General features: G+C 44.1%; 1 protein-coding gene across 1 annotated transcript; it reads left to right on the top strand.

Moving 5' to 3' along the window:
* Nucleotides 1–6,554: 6,554 nt before the first annotated feature.
* On the top strand, nucleotides 6,555–16,993 carry LOC133231118 (killer cell immunoglobulin-like receptor 2DL1). The gene is given in 7 exon segments (XM_061389369.1): nucleotides 6,555–7,516; nucleotides 12,133–12,183; nucleotides 12,922–13,044; nucleotides 13,749–13,781; nucleotides 13,784–13,797; nucleotides 13,909–14,037; nucleotides 15,295–16,993. Coding segments are annotated over 6 exon segments (1,095 nt in total). The 5' UTR covers nucleotides 6,555–6,765; the 3' UTR covers nucleotides 14,032–14,037; nucleotides 15,295–16,993.
* The last annotated feature ends 273 nt before the right edge of the window (nucleotides 16,994–17,266 follow it).

The raw sequence follows: 17,266 nt of genomic DNA, 5'->3' as shown, positions 1-17,266 counted from the left end.
TACACAGACCATCAGGGAGTATGCTGCAGTTGGCTTGCACTATTTGGAAAAGGAAATGGCAATGCATTCCAGTATTTTCATGGAAAATACCATGAACATTGGAGCCTGCCAGCCTACAGTCCATAAGGTTACAAAGAGTCAGACACGACTGAGTGACCTCATTTCCTTTCATTTTATTTTAAAATTTATTTTACTGGTTCTATTTTTAATCTCATCATATACATATTTTATTGAAATGTAGTTGACTTACAATATTTCAGGTTCACAGCAAGGTGATTTTCAATTATACAAATACACACACATTATTTTTCAGATTATTTTCCATTTTAGGTTATTACAAGATATTTTCCCCATGCTATACAGTAAATCTTTGCTGCTTGTTGCATATCTTTTTTTTTTAATTAGAAATCTAGCATTGTATTCATACTTCTACTTTTTATATTAAATTTATTTATTTCAACTAGAGACTAATTACTTTACAATAATGTATTGGTTTTGCCATACATCAACATGAATCCAGGGGTTCAGGATTGGGAACACATGTACACCCGTGGCAGACTCATACTTCTATTTTTAAATTCATGGTGTATTCCACATCAGTGTTACGCTACACTTATAGTGAAAGCATGATGCCAAAATCCCACCATGTTCACATTAAAGTAAATGGAAAACAATGGCAATGTTAATTGAGGGAGGAAATACTGAATCACATTATGTTACTTTGGGCATTCCTGGTGACTCAGAGGATAAGGAATCTGCCTGCAACGCAGGAGACCTGAGTCAATCCCTCAGTTGGGAAGATCTCCCAGAGAAGCAAATGGCAACCCACCCCAGCATTCTTGCCTGGAGAACCCCCATGGACAGAGGAGCCTGGCAGGTTGCAGCCCATGGGATCACAAAGAGTCAGACACGACTGAGAGACTAAACTATTCTCAAGGCTCTGAACTTGAAAGGTATAACAATTTCCCATTTGTATAGAGATAAGAAGTGGCAGAACAGACAGAACTTTGTCTTGTCAGGGGCTTAAAGGGACTTTATGACCAGACCTGCATGGACAGCTTCAAGAACAAAGGAATCCAGAATTAAAAAATTTCCACAGTGGAGGGGACATAAGTATAGCTATGGCTGATCCATGTTGATGTATGGCAGAAGCCATCACAGTATTGCAATTGTCCTGGAGCCAATTATACAGAGTGAAGTAAGCCAGAAAGAAAAACACCAATACAGTATACTAACGCATATGTATGGAATTTAGAAAGATGGTAACAATAACCCTGTATGTGAGACAGCAAAAGAGATAAAGATGTATAGAACGGTCTTTTGGACTCTGTGGGAGAGGGCAAGGGTGGGACGATTTGGGAGAATGGCATTGAAACATGTATAATATCATATAAGAAACAAATCACCAGTCCAGGTTTGATGCAAGATACAGGATGATTGGGGCAGGTGCACTGGGATGACCCAGAGGGATGGTATGGGGAGGGAGGTGGGAGGGGGGTTCAGGATTGGGAACATGTGTACACCCGTGGCGGATTCATGTTGATGTATGGCAAACCCAATAAAATATCGTAAAGTAATTAGCCTCTAATTAAAATAAATAAATTTAAATTAATTAATTAAGGCTTGCAAACAAACAAACAAAAAAACAGAGCTTGCAACAGGATTTCCCTGGTGGTCCACTGGTTTGGAATCTGCCTACCTATGTGAGGGACATGGGCCTGATCCCGAGAATGGGAAGATTCCACATGCCTCGGGGCAGTTCAGCCCCTGGGGCACAAGCCCATGTGCCTAGAGCGGGTGCTCCACAACAAGAGAAGCCATGGTGATGAGAGACCCTGCACACTGCAAAGAGCAGCCCCCACTTCCTGCAAATAGAGAAAGCCTGTGCACAGATTGATGACCCAGCACAGCCATTAATTAGTTAATTAAAACACCGCAACAACCAGCCACACCTCCTCCTCTTTTAGTGTGTGTGTGTGTAAGTGTGAAAGTGTGAGTTCACACGTAGGTATTTCATCTGTATTGTTCTCTTTTCTCCTTGGAATTTTCTTCCCCATGGGCTAGGGTTATTTTACATTCAGTAAACAATGTTTGACCATCCCTCTCACTCCCCAAAAAGCCCATCTAACCCAGGTAAGATGATTCTTTGGGGCACAAGTTCACGATCTCATTGGTCTGCTGGCTTTCCAAATAAAGTCACTATTCGTTTCCTGAAGACCTCATCACTCTGTCCCTTGACAAACAACGTGAGGTTGGACTCAGAACACATTCATGAGACATTAGCAGAGGTGTCGTTCATTTTAGACAAAGTCCATAGACATTACTCTCACAATTGATATCTGTAGTTTAAAAGAAGATACGCAGATGGCCAACAGGCATATGAAAAGATGCTCAGCATTGCTCATTAGTAGGGAAAGGCAAATCGATACTACAAGGAGGTACCACCTCATACCGATCAGAATGGACATCATTAGACAGTTGATGAATAATAGATGCTGGAGGGTGTGGAGAAGAGGGAAACCCTCTTCTACTGTTGGGGGGAGTGGAAACTGGTGCAGCCACTGTAGAAAACAGTATGGAAGTTCCTCAAAAAAAGTAAAAGCAGAGTTTCCATATGATCCAACAATGCCAGTCATGAGCATATATCTGGAAAAAACTATACCTTGAAAAGATTCATGCACCTCTATGTTCATAGCAGCAAAACTTACAATAGCCAAGACATGGAAACAGCCTAATTGACTATCAACAGATGAATGGATAAAGAAGATGTATATGCTTATACAGACAGAGAATGGAATACCACTCAGACATTAAAAAAATGAAATCATGCCATTTGCAGCAGCATGGATGAACCTGGAGATTAACATATTAAGTGAAGTTGACAGAAAGAGAAAGACAATTTTCTGTGATATCACCCATGTGTGGAATCTAAAAAGAACATATCAATGAAATAAGAACAGACTCGCAGACATAGAGAACAGGCTTGTGGTTGCCAAGGAGGGAAGGACTGGGAGCTCGGGATTAGCAGATGAAATCTATTTATACATAGAATGGATAAAGAATGAGGTCCTACAGTATGGCACAGGAAATTTTATTCAGTATCTTGGCTTAAATCATAATGGAAAAGAATATATACGTCGAGCTGAATCAATTTGCTGTACAGCAGAAATGAACTATACTTCAATAATTTTTTTAATTTTTAAAAATTTGTGGTTTCTATATCTGCAATGAAACATCACATGGCAGTAAAAATGCACAAACTGAAAGACAAATAATGCAGATCAATTCTGAAACATGATATTAAGTAAATAAAAGGAAATTTTAAGAAGGGTGACTGTACTATTACACCATTACATACATAATGATCAAGAGGAGACCAGATTTATTACTTAGGAAGCATCACTAATCTTAATGACCCCCACCGCCAGCAAAATGGTTGAAATTGCTGCCCTTACTGAGGTTCTTTCCCCTATGAACAACAGCTGAACTGGGTCTATGTCTGCCCTTGGAGTCCTGAAACAGCTGGGCCATTTTGCCCCAGTTCGGAGTTGATTGTTGTGGACACATCCCTCACTCAAGCATTCTGAAGCTTGGAAGTCTCGGCTTGACATATTTTGTGTACATTTGAGTATCTAGGAAGTAAGGTTGTCCACCATTTCAGGCAGAACAAATCCCCCTCTCCAAAAAAACACCACAGTCATCTTTACACACATTATCTTTGTGTACATGTGTGGTCCTTAAATTGGAAAGGGAGGAAGACAGAGAGATAGAGAGTGTTGTGTGTGGAAAGTTTCCACTCACAGTCACGAAATAATTTCAGATGAAGAACAGTCAGAAAAAGACAAATATCACATGATATCATTTATTTGTGACATCTAAAAAAATGAACTTATTTACAAAACAGACTCACAGAGAATGAACTTATGGTTACCAGGGGGGATTGTGTCAGGGGGAGGTTAGATTGGAAGTTTGGGACTTACATATACACACGGCTATATTAAAAATGCATGACCACCAGGACCTACTCTATAAAACAGAGAATTCTACTTAATATACTGTAACTACCTAAGTGGGAAAAGAATTTGAAAAGTAATAGATGCATGTATATATATAAATGAATCACTTTGTTGTACACCTGAAACTAAACAGTTAGTTTTTTAATCACATATATTACAATGTAGAAATTTTTAATATTTTCAAAGAGCCATAATATGCATGTCTGGTCCTCTCATAAGAGTGTAGAATAGAAGTCTCTATTAATGAGTCTTTAATTGGCAACCTGCACTGAGCCTGACATATGATGTAGGAACATGTGATTTCTCTTCTTTGAAGAGTTAGGGTTAATGAGATTTATCATGAGCTTGGGAAAAGTATCCTGCATGGTATACACTGAATCACCATTTCTACTTCCTAAATGCAGCAAGATCTGTCTGAATCCTCTTAGGTTTACAGTGTTTAGGGAAACAAAAAATGACAATCGGGTCATGAGGTGTGCTCCGTGATGTGGCTCAGGTCAGACTTCCATGCCTGGCATGAGAAGAGACTGGCCATCTTTCCATGTGACATGACCCAAGCTGACTGAACCAATAAAACCTCCCGCTTCCGCATCCTGTGACTCTGTCAGCTTTGCTCAGTTCTGCCTCCTGTCTCACAGAAGCAGAGCCATGTGCCCCACACTCCTCAGCCTCCTGAGTCTCGGTGAGTCCAGAAAGACACAGTCGGAGAGGATTATGGTAGAAATTGGGAGGTCTTCACACCGCTGACCAGGTTCCCTGGATGAGGATGCAAGGAGCATGGGGTCCATGGGGACAAGCCATCTCTGACATGGCTTTTCTTCTAGGATTCTGTGTGAGTCTGAGGATCTGGGCAGCTGTGGGTGAGTCCTCCCCATCCCTTATTTCTCTGTTGAGCAGAGCAGTTGGGGCTGATATAGGTGACACTGTGGGTCGGAGTGAGTCCCCTGTCAGTACAGTGAGAGCCGCATGCCCTGTGGATCCCAGGTCCTCCTATTGGCCTTGATAGTCATCTTCACTCTCCCCAGAGGGTAGCCCAGCTCTGAACTCTGGACCTGAAGGCACAGTGTGAAGTCTGGGAGCTGGGAGCTAGGCCCACTGAATGCCATTTCTATCATGAGAGGGATGCAAGAAGCTGCACCTCACAGATCATCCCCTACAAGGTGGCTCATGGCATCTCCAACCGGCCCTTAACAACAGGATCTGCAGGATGCCCGCTGGACCTGACCCCAGGGAAAGGTCTGGTTATCAGGCAGGGCTACCTGGACCTTGTCACACATTAGATGTAGGTTAGCTAACAAAGGAGCCACGTTCAAGCTTTATTTCCTTCTTTTCAGTCAAGTGGTTCTTTCACTTGTTACCTGTGTTACTGTTAGTCGCTCAGTCATGTCCAACTTTTTGTGACCCCACAGACTGTAGCTCAGCAGGCTCCTCTGTCCATGGGATTCTCCAGGCAAGAATACTGGATGGGGTTGCCATTTCCTTCTCCAGGGGATCTTCTCTACCTGGGGACTGAACTCTGATTTCCTGCATTGCCAGAAGTTTCTTTACCATTTGAGCTACAGCAAATCCAACAGGGAAGCCCTCTCCCTTCTTTTCAATTCATCAGTTTTTTTTTGTGTGTGTGTGATGTTTTCTTTTGCCTGCATCGCACAGCGTGCAGGATCTCAGTTCCATGATTAGGGATTCAACCCGGGCCCTTGGCAGAGAAAGTGCTGAGTCCTAATGACCGGACCACCCAGGAATCCCCAGTGTTTTGTGTTCTGAGAGAGTTTTCAACATTTTGTCAACCCAAGGAGTTCTTCTTGTCCTGATAAGAATCACTGCTGAGAATCATATTCTTAGAATCTCTGTGATGTCTGTCCTGGGTTGACTGTGTCTCTGCCTGTCCTCAAGCCCCAGGTGCCCTTGAGTATCAGGGTGATGCACTTTAGGGTTGGTGCCTTGGAAGAATTGAAGGGGAAGCACTCCAACAAGACCAGTGGGGAGAGGGGACCATTCTTATTTTCCTTTCATACCCTGTGCCTCCTTCTCTCCTAGGTGAATATGACAAGCCCTCTTTGTCAGCCTGGCCAAGCCCCATGGTTCCCTTAGGACAGACTGTGACTCTTCAGTGTCACTTCCGTTCTCCACTTAAGAGATTCAGACTGTTCAAAACAGATGGGACAAGTTTGCCCGAGCTCCACGGAAATCATTTCAACACCTTCACGCTTGGCCCGGTGACCAGAGAACATGCCGGGTCCTACACATGTTCTGGATTCTCCAGGTCTCTCACTGTGTTTTCCAGAAGCAGTGACCCCCTGCAGATTGTGGTCACAGGTAGGGGGTGTCCAGCCCAGCCCGGGACAGCCATCTATGCAGGCCATCCCCTCCTAGGTCCAAGTTCCTTATGTGGTCCAAGATTTACTCAGGATTTCCAGCCAGGAACGAACCAGGAAAGAGACCCACTCTAAGAGTTTAAATCCAGGGTGTTGAATAGATGGGGTGCTCCGGCAAAGGAAGGAGGAGCCTCCCTAAGGCATTAGTTAGACAGGATGCTGCCACTGCCTGCCACCAGGGAGGATGGGGCATGACCCTGATCCAGCACCTGCCACCCAGTAGGGAGCTGTAATCCCATATGAAGGAGCTGGAGCCCCAGGGAGGAGTCCCAGGAATGTCTCCAGAGGCATGAGGTGGAGTCACAGATGGGGAAATGTTCCCTTTTTTCTCCACCTCCTTTCCAATCTCCTGCCAGTCATCACCCACATTCTAGATGAGTGTGAACAGAGACAGGGAATGCATCGTCAGAATCACCCAGCTCCCCACCACACGTATTAGGGACAGGACAAAGCTGAGAGCATGGCCACCCACTCCAGAATTCTCGCCTGGAGAATCCTATGGACAGAGGAGCCTAGCAGGCTATGGTTCATGGGGTTGTAGAGAGTTTGACAGGACTGAAGAGTCTGAGTATGCATGCATGAAGCTGAGAGCAGATCCAACAGCTAAACAGTTTAGAATAAACACAGAAGAGGCTGGAGGTCTTGAGCAAAGAGAAACAGAAAAGCATGAGCCACAACCTGAGAACAAGGCTAAAGAAAATGCAACAAAACACACAGGAAGGGTAATTGACTTTGATGGTTCACGGGGACATTTTTCACACTTTCAGATGTCAGGGGAAGCACTGAGGTGGGGTGACTCACTGAAGCTCACAACCTCTTTGCTCCTAGGTGTGTTCACAAAACCCTCCATCTCAGCCCACCCTGGCCCCCTCATGCATGTGGGAGAGAATGTGACCCTATGCTGTCATTCACAGCTGTTGGACAAATTTATCCTTCACCAAGAAAACAGCACAGGACATTTCCAGAGACATGGAGAGATGCTCACTCGTGGGCATGCCCCAGCTGACTTCGTCATTGGCCCCATGACTTTGGCGAGTGCGGGCACCTACAGATGCTACGGCTCTCTCAGACGTTCCCCCTATGTGTGGTCAGCTCCCAGCGATCCTGTGGACATTGTCATCAAAGGTGAGTGTGGCCAAACCAGTCTGTTCTGCTCTCTGTGTCACAGACGGTCTGGTGTCTAGTCCAGCATCAGTCCTGGGAGAGAATGACAGGCATGCAGAGACACTCACACTCGGGAGAGGGAACAAACCAGAGAGAGAGGCGGTGTGAAAGCGGAAGGGAAAAGAGAACAGAGTCCCTGCCATGTGCTAAGGAGAAGACACAGCTGGTGATTGAGTGAAGGAGCAAGAATGTGAAAGAACGACTAATGGAGAAAAATGTACCAGAGCAGGGACCCAGACAATTCCCTGCTCAGGCAGCCAACGATGGTTGGTAAGGGGTTGGTTTTCCACTTTCATATCAGAGCTCCCTTGCTCTGTCAGCAGCACACTTGATACCAGACGCCCTTGCAGTCTGGCCCCTAGGTGATCGAGATGGAGGTTGACACCCTGAAGTTGCTCAGCTTTGTGGTTTAACGCATCCTTCTGCACAAAGAGGGGGAAGTGGTCCCTCCAACCCTCCCACTAAGGAGTCACGTCCAGGCCCTGGGGTCGTGCAGGGCAGCATTGAACACTACCTCAAGATTGAGGTGGTCAAAGATCCTGTGAGATTCTGGCAATTTCCACTCCATAATGTCTGCTTCTGGGTCAATACCATGTTTTCTGATGGTCCCAGCAGTAGTTAGTAGGTTACGTTTTTCAAGAGCAGCCCAATCTGGTTGATCTTTTAAATCTATTTTTTCGTATTTATTTTTGTTGAAGTTTAGTTGATTTAAGATGTTGTTAATTTCTGTTGTACAACAGAATGATTCAGCTCTTCATATACATATATTCTTTTTTTTTTTAAGGATATTACTAATTTGCCATTCCCACCAAAAGTGTAAGAGGGTTCCCTTTTCTCCATACTCTCTCCAGCATTTATTGCTTGTAGACTTTTAGATCGCAGCCATTCTGACTGCATGAAATGGTTCCTGATTGTGGTTTTGGTTTGCATTTCTCTGATAATGAGTGATGTTGAGCATCTTTTCATGTGTTTGTTAGCCATCTGTATGTCTTCTTTGGAGAAATGTCTGCTTAGTTCTTTGGTCCATTTTTTGATTGGGTCGTTTATTTTTCTGGAATTGAGCTGCAGGAGTTGCTTGTCTATTTTTGAGATTAATTCTTTGTCAGTTGCTGCATTTGCTATTATTTTCTCCCATTCTGAAGGCTGTCTTTTCACCTTGCTTATAGTTTTGTTTGTTGTGCAGAAGCTTTTAAGTTTAATTTGGTCCCATTTGTTTATTTTTGCTTTTATTTCCAATATTCTGGGAGGTGGGTCATAGAGGATCCTGCTGTGATGTATGTCGGAGAGTGTTTTGCCCATGTTCTCCTCTAAGAGTTTTATAGTTTCTGGTCTTATGTTTAGATCTTTAATCCATTTTGAGTTTATTTTTGTGTATGGTGTTAGAAAGTGTTCTAGTTTCATTCTTTTACAAGTGGTTGACCAGTTTTCCCAGCACCATTTGTTAAAGAGATTGTCTTTTCTGCGTTGTATATTCTTGCCTCCTTTGTCAAAGATAAGGTGTGCATAAGTGTGTGGATTTATCTCTGGGCTTTCTATTTTGTTCCATTGAGCTATATTTCTGTCTTTGTGCCAGTACCATACTGTCTTGATGACTGTGGCTTTGTAGTAGAGCCTGAAGTCAGGCAGGGTGATTCTTCCAATTCCATTCTTCTTTCTCATGATTGCTTTGGCTATTTGAGGTTTTTTGTATTTCCATATAAATTGTGAAATTATTTGTTCTAGCTCTGTGAAAAATGCCCTTGATAGCTTGATAGGAATTGCATTGAATCTATAGATTGTTTTGGGTAGTATACTCATTTTCACTATATTGATTCTTCCAATCCATGACCACAGTATATTTTTCCATCTATTTGTGTCCTCTTTGGTTTCTTTCACCAGTGTTTTATAGTTTTCTATATATAGGCCTTTTGTTTCTTTATGTAGATATATTCCTAAGTATTTTATTCTTTTCATTGCAATGGTGAATGGAACTGTTTCCTTAACTTCTCTTTCTATTTTCTCATTATTAGTGTATAGGAATGCAAGGGATTTCTGTGTGTTAATTTTATATCCTGCAACTTTACTATATTCCTTGATTGGCTCTAGTCATTTTCTGGTGGAGTCTTTAGGGTTTTCTATGTAGAGGATCATGTCATCTGCAAACAGTGAGAGTTTTATTTCTTCTTTTCCAATTTGGATTCTTTTATTTCTTTTTCTGCTCTGATTGCTATGGCCAAAACTTCCAAAACTATGTTGAATAGTACTGTTGAAAGTGGGCACCCTTGTCTTGTTCCTGACTTTAGGGAGAACAGTGTAGGGATTCCTTTAAAAAAACTAGAAATAGAACTTGCCATACGACCCAGGAATCCCACTCCTGGGCATACACACTGAGTAAACCAGAAGGGAAAGAGACACGTGTACCCCAATGTTCATTGCAGCACTGTTTATAATAGCCAGGACATGGAAGCAACCTACATGTCCATCAGCAGATGAATGGATAAGAAAGCTGTGGTACATATGCACAATGGAGTATTACTCAGCCATTAAAAAGAATACATTTGAATGAGTTCTAATGAGGTGGATGAAACTGGAGCCTATTATACAGAGTGAAGTAAGCCAGAAAGAAAAACACCAATACAGTATACTAACGCATATGTATGGAATTTAGAAAGATGGTAATGATAACCCTGTATGTGAGACAGCAAAAGAAACACAGATGTATAGAACAGTCTTTTGGACTCTGTGGGACAGGGCGAGGGTGGGATGATTTGGGAGAATGGCATTGAAACATGTATGATATCATATGTGAAACGAATCGCCAGTCCAGGTTTGATGCATGATACAGGATGCTCAGGGCTGGTGCACTGGGATGACCCAGAGGGATGGTATGGGGAGGGAGGTGGGAGGAGGGGTTCAGGATGGGGAACACATGTACACCCATGGCGGATTCATGTTGATGTATAGCAAAACAAATATAGTATTGTAAAGTAATTAGCCTCCAATTAAAATAAATGACTTTATATTTAAAAAATAAAACAAAAATCTCAGTTCTGGAGACATATAAAAAAAAAGGACACTAAATGACACTCCATTTTAAAAAGTATTAATTTTTTTTAAAAAGGATTTTAAATGACACCCCATATTTAAAGTTATTTTTGAATTTTTCCCTGTGCTGGGTGTCCATTACCGTGGGTCTTTCTCTCCTAGTGGTGGGAGGCCTTTGCATTGCAGTGCTTCTCTTATTGCATACTTCCGGTTAGTCCTATACTTAAGACTAGAGTTACTTTGTGCTCTAAGATCAAGGTCTCCCTCTTCCAGGTCTGTCCAAAAAACCCCCTCTCTCTCAGCCCAGGGGGGGCCCGTGGTGAGGTCAGGAGAGAACGTGACCTTGGTCTGCAGCTCCAAGAGCGCCTTTGACCAGTTCCATTTGCTCAGGGAGGGGGACAACCTTGGGTGCCCACTCGCTGGAGGGCGGGGCCCCCATGGAGTACTCCAGGCAGAGTTCCCTCTGGGTCCTGGGACCCCAGCCCACAGCACTGTCTACAGGTTCTACGGCTCCTTCACTTGCTCTCCCTACTCGTGGTCAGATTCCAGTGACCCACTGTTCCTGTCTGTCACAGGTGAGGAACCTCTTCCTGGCCCATGCTTTCTTGTTGCTGTTCCAGCTTGCTGTCGCTAAGCTGTGTCCAATTCTTAGCGATCCCCTGGACTGCAGCATGAGAGACTCCTCTGTCCATCACTATCTCCGCTTCATGTATCACAGCCTTGTCCTGGTGAAGGGGCTTGTGTAACTCAATGGAGCTATCAGCCATGTCATGCAGGGCCACCAAGACTGATGGGTCATAGTGAAGAGTTTGGACACACATAGTCCCCTAGAGGAGGAAATGGCAACCCACTCCAATATTCTTGTTTCCAGAACCCTAAGAAGATTCCCATGCTTCACAATGCACTAAATCACATTGCGTAGGCCAAGAAGTCCATTTGGGTTTTTCCATAATATCTTACTCTAACACTGAGCTCTATCTCAAGGGCTCCGTGCTGGTGTCAGGGGAAACTTAGGGCTTCTGGAGAAATGGAGGCAATGAGAACCAGAGAGGAAGAGAGATGGTAGATGGCATCTCAACCCTCTTCCACCTCCAGTATGGATGCTCCACATCAGAATCCTGTCTATCCAGGCAATAAAGAAAAAAGTCAGGGTAGACCCAGAGGGAGGAGAGGCTGGGCTGATTTGGGAAAATCAGAGATTGCATTGGCTTCTTGCTCTTAGTCTTTTCCCAGAAGCACCTCTGACATACAGGTGATTTCCCAGTTAAGGAGCATAAACACTCATTCCCAGAGCAAAGAGAATGTCTCTAGTTTACATCTGTCTTTCACCATCGGGCATATCCTTCCCACATCCTTTCACTGTCACATCTCCAGGATGGAGGGTCTACTCAACGCATTTACAGGGAGGAACCAGAAGCTCTCCCCTCCCCCATCAGTGCTCTGAGAGATGACAGAGTCAAGGACAGGCAGGAGGTCAACCTTCCAGAAAGAATAGTCCTCATTCAGTCAGTATGAGGAAGGTTACTTGTTCACCTCTGTCTTTTTTCTCCTAGGATCCACTACAAGTACTTGCCCATCAACCATGTATCCACACACCACAGAAGGTAAGCAAGACGGTCTCCTATCTCAGCAAATTTCTGAGAAGACAGAGGGTTCCTGTGTGAGTGTTGGCTCTGCCACCTCCCAGCTCTGTGACTTTGGGCTCCTCAACGTCCCTGTTAAGTTAGCACTTGAGAACATGGTCTGCAGGAGACCCACAGCGGGCATTGAGCTTCTCATGCTCAGGGACTGAGAATTTCTAAACTGGACAAAGTGGATCAGAGTGACCTGATCCTATGCTTAAGGGAGATGCTTACCTTCCCTCCACCAGGATCTTTGGGGATGGATGTGGGAGGACAAGGGGAGAATTTTAGGGAGGACCTTAAATATGTGTTATTTCTCCATTAGTGTTTTATGAACTAAACATTCCACAGTTCAGATATGTAAGTGTCATGTCTTCTTGACGATTCCATTCCAGGTCTATGTGGATGGAGGGGAAATGCATTAACGTGGTCTCCATTCATGAAAAAATGCCATGCCTTGTCACACGGGGCAGCAGACAATAACTGCTTCGATGCCCAGGAGACCTTGATTCAGAGCTCAGCTGGTCTTGCACAGCCTCTTTACTTTATCCACTGCTAGCATCTCTCCTGGATGCTTTGGTACTTCCTGGGAAGTGGAGACCATAACTGATCAGGTTGACAGATGCTGACAGTTTGACGCAAGGATACAATAAATCCAGTGTGTAGGGGCACAGCCTACTCAAAAAATAACCATATTTTCTTCTGTTTGCTTGTTGGTAGAAGCACTTCTTCATCAAGAACACTCCAGCATGTGGTACATTGTCCTTGGGCTTGTCATAGCCTTCACCTCTACCAGCATCATCCTCGCTGCTCTTGTCTGTCACTGGTTTTCTACCCAAAATCGTAAGTCTGAAGGTGGTGAGCTCAGCATCATCTGACCCAGTGGGAGGTGGGTTCACAGCAGAGAATGGCATTTTCACTTCCTGTAGGTTTAAACTGATTTCCAGTGTTGAGATCCCTGATGGAACATCCTCCAGAGACCCATGGAACCCTGTTCTTTTCATGAAAATATGTGCTGATTTATTCTTGGCTGCATCAGGTCTTGGCTGCAGCATGGGGGATCCTCATTGTGGTGCTGTGGTGCAGTTCAAGGCTCCAGAGCTCGTGGGCTCTTGGGGCTTAGTTGCTTCAAGGCAGGTGGGATCATAGTTCTCCCACCAGGAATAGAGCCTGCACCCCCTGCACTGGACGAAGGGGTCTTAATACCTGGGCCACGAGGGACATTCTGAGCCCTGTTCTTCCCTTCAACCACAGCCATCTGTTCTTATTCCCTACATGATCTTGGGAATCTGCTGTTACACAGAAAAGGGTAGTCCATAACAGAAGATGTAGGATGGGTCCATGGGTTTGCACAGGTTCATGAGACAGTCCGTGAATGGCTGGGCTTGTATATGGCTGTTTGGGTGTGTGTGTGTGTGTGTAGTAGACAGTCTCTACACCTGGGGTATACCCCTGCCTTTTTCTGGCTTTGATATCCCCATCAAAGATACGGAGGTCTGGAATAACTGCCTCCACCTCGAAGAGCCTTGATTCTCTTCCATTCACAGATGTTGCCGTCATGGAAGGAGAGCCCAATGAAGGCCAGTGAACGGCGAGGTGAGTCCTCCCAGGCCAAACCCTTGCCATAGCCTGAGCCCTTCCAATGCCCAATGCCCCAGCCTCTGAAGATCACATCTCAGTCCATCATTCACACCTCCTTCCTCTCAGGATCCTGCAGCAGAAGACGTGATATACACCCACTTGAACCATGGGACCCTCTCCGAGAGACTGTTCACTTCCGCTCCCCTGAGCCCCATGCACCCCTTCACCGAGCCCGTTATCTATGAATAATTCAAGGTAAACCACAACCATGCTGAGCCCTGACCTGGCCCCGGGCTGTGAGCACATAGAGTGTTACAAATCGAGGACTTAGTTCTCTTTTTTAAGCGGTTCCTCCATGGACACTCCTTCTCCTCCTCCAAAGCAGCCCAGCAACTCTAAGGTAACAGTGCAGTCCAAGAATTATAGGATCGTCTTCAAAAATCCCACAACCTCTTAGTAATCTCCTGGCTATTTTAGGACTCCCTTTTATCTATCTCAGCATTTGGGGAGAAGGTATAATCAATCACCCATCTGGGTAGGTTACTATGATCATCCTACTTTTTCTAAAATTCCAAGAAAGCATAAAAAAATTTGCCAGTTGATTCTTCAAGTTATTCAGTTAAAAAATAAATAAATAAAATGTCTATTCAGTAATACAAGAGAGAAACAGACGTGTAGACTTAGAGAACAATCTTAGAGTTACAGAGGGGAAGGGTGGGGGGAGAGATAGATTGGAAGTTTAAGATTGACATGTGCACACTGTTGTATTTAAAATAAAATGCTTTCCATGAAGAATAATAAAATCAATGCTAGATGGCTTTTAAAAAGATGAAGTATATCCTGTTTGAGATATCCAGTGTGGTGGCACTAGCCATGTGAGGCTGTGTGTGTGCGTGCTAAGGTGATTCAGTCATATCTGACTCTTTGCAAAGCCATGGATGGTGTGTAGCTCATTAGACTCTTCTGTCCATGGGATGCTCTAGGCAAGGATACTGGAGTGGGTTGCCATTACCTTCTCAAGGGGATCTTCTTGACCCAGGGATTGAACCCACGTCTCTCATGTCTCTTGCGCTGGAAGGCGGATTCGTTATCACTGAGCCATTGGAGAAGCCCCCTCAACCTTTCCCAGCTGTGTGCCCTGAGGGTATTGGGTTCCAAGGGTAGAAACATGATAACAAAATCTCCTTCAGTCTGGATCCTCAGTGGCCAATAAAGTAGTTACCCAGCCACGCTGTACAATGACTCTACATGTATATGAAGTAAAGCATTCAGTTCCTCACTCACATCCACCACATTTCAAGTGCTCAGTAGCGTCATGTGCCCAGGTGCTATGGTGTTGTTCAGAGCAGATGTTTAAAAAGTCCAGTCATCACAGAGAATTTTACTGGACATTCCACTCCAGATCACTGAAGGGCTGGAGAGGGAAAACTTGCCCCAGGGAGGCTTTGCATGTGTTGTGTTAATCCATCGATATTTGTACATTTTTTTCTTTTTTGCTTCTTTTCACCAAAGCAAAGGATTTGAGAATCTTATGCCTTTTAAATTATCAACTGTTGGCACAATATGGCTTGGCTCAACGAAGAGGAGGGCTGAAGAGCATAACACCATGAGGACCCTGGTGTGAACTGAGCTGGCAAATGGGATGAAAATCAAACTCCACGGAGCCTTAGTTGCTCCCTGAGGTTGTGCATGTGATCTTTCCCCTGGCTTAGAACTAAATCACCCAAGAACTGTTTTACCAAGAGAAATGTCAGGATTGCTAGAAGTGAAGACATGCTGGGGCTTCTGTGTTGCTACTGTGAGACAGCATATACCACACTGCTGTGTGATATATCTGAACGTGCAATCATTTCATAATATATGTAAGTCAGGTCATTACCTTGGATACCACACGGCTCTATGTCAATTATAACTCTGTGAAACTGGATAGATAGATGATACATGTGTTTAGTCGCTCGGTCATGTCCAACTCTTTGTGACCCTTTGTACTGAAACCTTATAGGGTGCTCTGTCCATGGGATTCTCCAAGCAAGAATACTGGAGTGGTTCGCATTTCATTCTCCATGATGATATGTAGATAGACACATAGATAGATCAATAGATTTCAGTGGTTGCAATACCACTTCCTGAGGCAGTTGATGACTTTAGCAGGCTATTTCCTGTCTTTCTTAAATTTTGCTTCATGGAAGTATATCATATGTATTAATATATGCATCTGTCCTTGATCAGGAACTCTGACAAGGACCATTCTTGTCTGACCCTGGAGTTTTTGTTGGTTGAAGAGGAGAGCAACATGCAGCATCAAAGGATGCTTTGAAGAGACAGAAATGATTCACATGCTTCCCCTCAAGGGGACAGAGACACAATCTGCTTTTTACAGACATTGGCCTGTCACTGGGAGAAATAAAGCCTGCCCTCTGGGCCCAAGAGGAAGAGTTGTGCTTTCTTGTGGGAGCAGAGTGTACTTTGCAAAACTCTCCAGGCCTCCTCTCTTGCCCACCCCTTGGTTCACCAGTTCTCTAAGGGCATCGCTGAAGGTCACACTCAACACCTCGACTCTTACATCTCATATTCAATCACACAGTAAAAGAATTCAGCCCCCAGGGTCCCCCTGGCCTCTGCTGTCTTCTCCATCCACAGAGTCCACCCACAGCCACACCTGGATTCCAGCCACAACCTCCCTGGGTTCTGAGCTCCAGACCCACACTCCCATCTCCAGTTCACCCTCCACATTTCATCTTTCTAACTCACATTTCAGAATCTGCTTTCTGCCCCCAATCCTTCCATGGTGCCCACATCTTCAGGGCAAACTCCAAACTCTTCTATCTAAATTCAATCCTGTTCATGGTCCTCCAGAGTTGACCCCCACCCCCAATCTCAGCTCTCACCTTTTCTTCCCTCCAAATGATACTGGTACAATTACACCACACACACACACACGGAAAATGGGCCATTTAACATTTGTGTGCTCTCTCATATCAGCTCTTCTGAGAACACTCAGACTCAACAAGTTCCTTTTGTACTCCCAATCGAAAGTAGACACAAAGGTAGACACTATCATTTCCATCACTTGTTAATGGGTTTTTGCCTTATTAGGGGCAATTTTCATAAGAAAAATCCACATAAATCATTTAGAATGCTGGTTGACACACCCATATCAGAATAATTGAAGGTCAAAATTATTTATTTTTAATTAAAAAAATTAAATTTATACTCTCATTTCCCTTTTGTCTACAAAAGCTAATATAATATGCCCTTCATAAAGTTTTCTTATCATACAGTTTCTTGCTTATATATTCCATTTTTTCTTAAAAATAAAATCATCATCCTTGAACAGTGGACAGCACTGTACATGACCACATCAACTCCCCCTGTCCCCTTCAGTAAGCCCCTGTGTCCCAGAGTTTTATGGAATGTTCTTTTCTCTCTAGAATGTACCTGATCCTACCCATGGCTCTCCAGCTCCTCAAGCAGCTATTCTCTC

The sequence above is a fragment of the Bos javanicus genome, chromosome 18, assembly GCF_032452875.1.
Source record: "Bos javanicus breed banteng chromosome 18, ARS-OSU_banteng_1.0, whole genome shotgun sequence".
Classification (NCBI taxonomy): domain Eukaryota; kingdom Metazoa; phylum Chordata; class Mammalia; order Artiodactyla; family Bovidae; genus Bos; species Bos javanicus.
The sequence above is the reverse complement of the archived record's forward strand: the minus strand, read 5'-3'. Positions and strand labels throughout refer to the sequence as shown.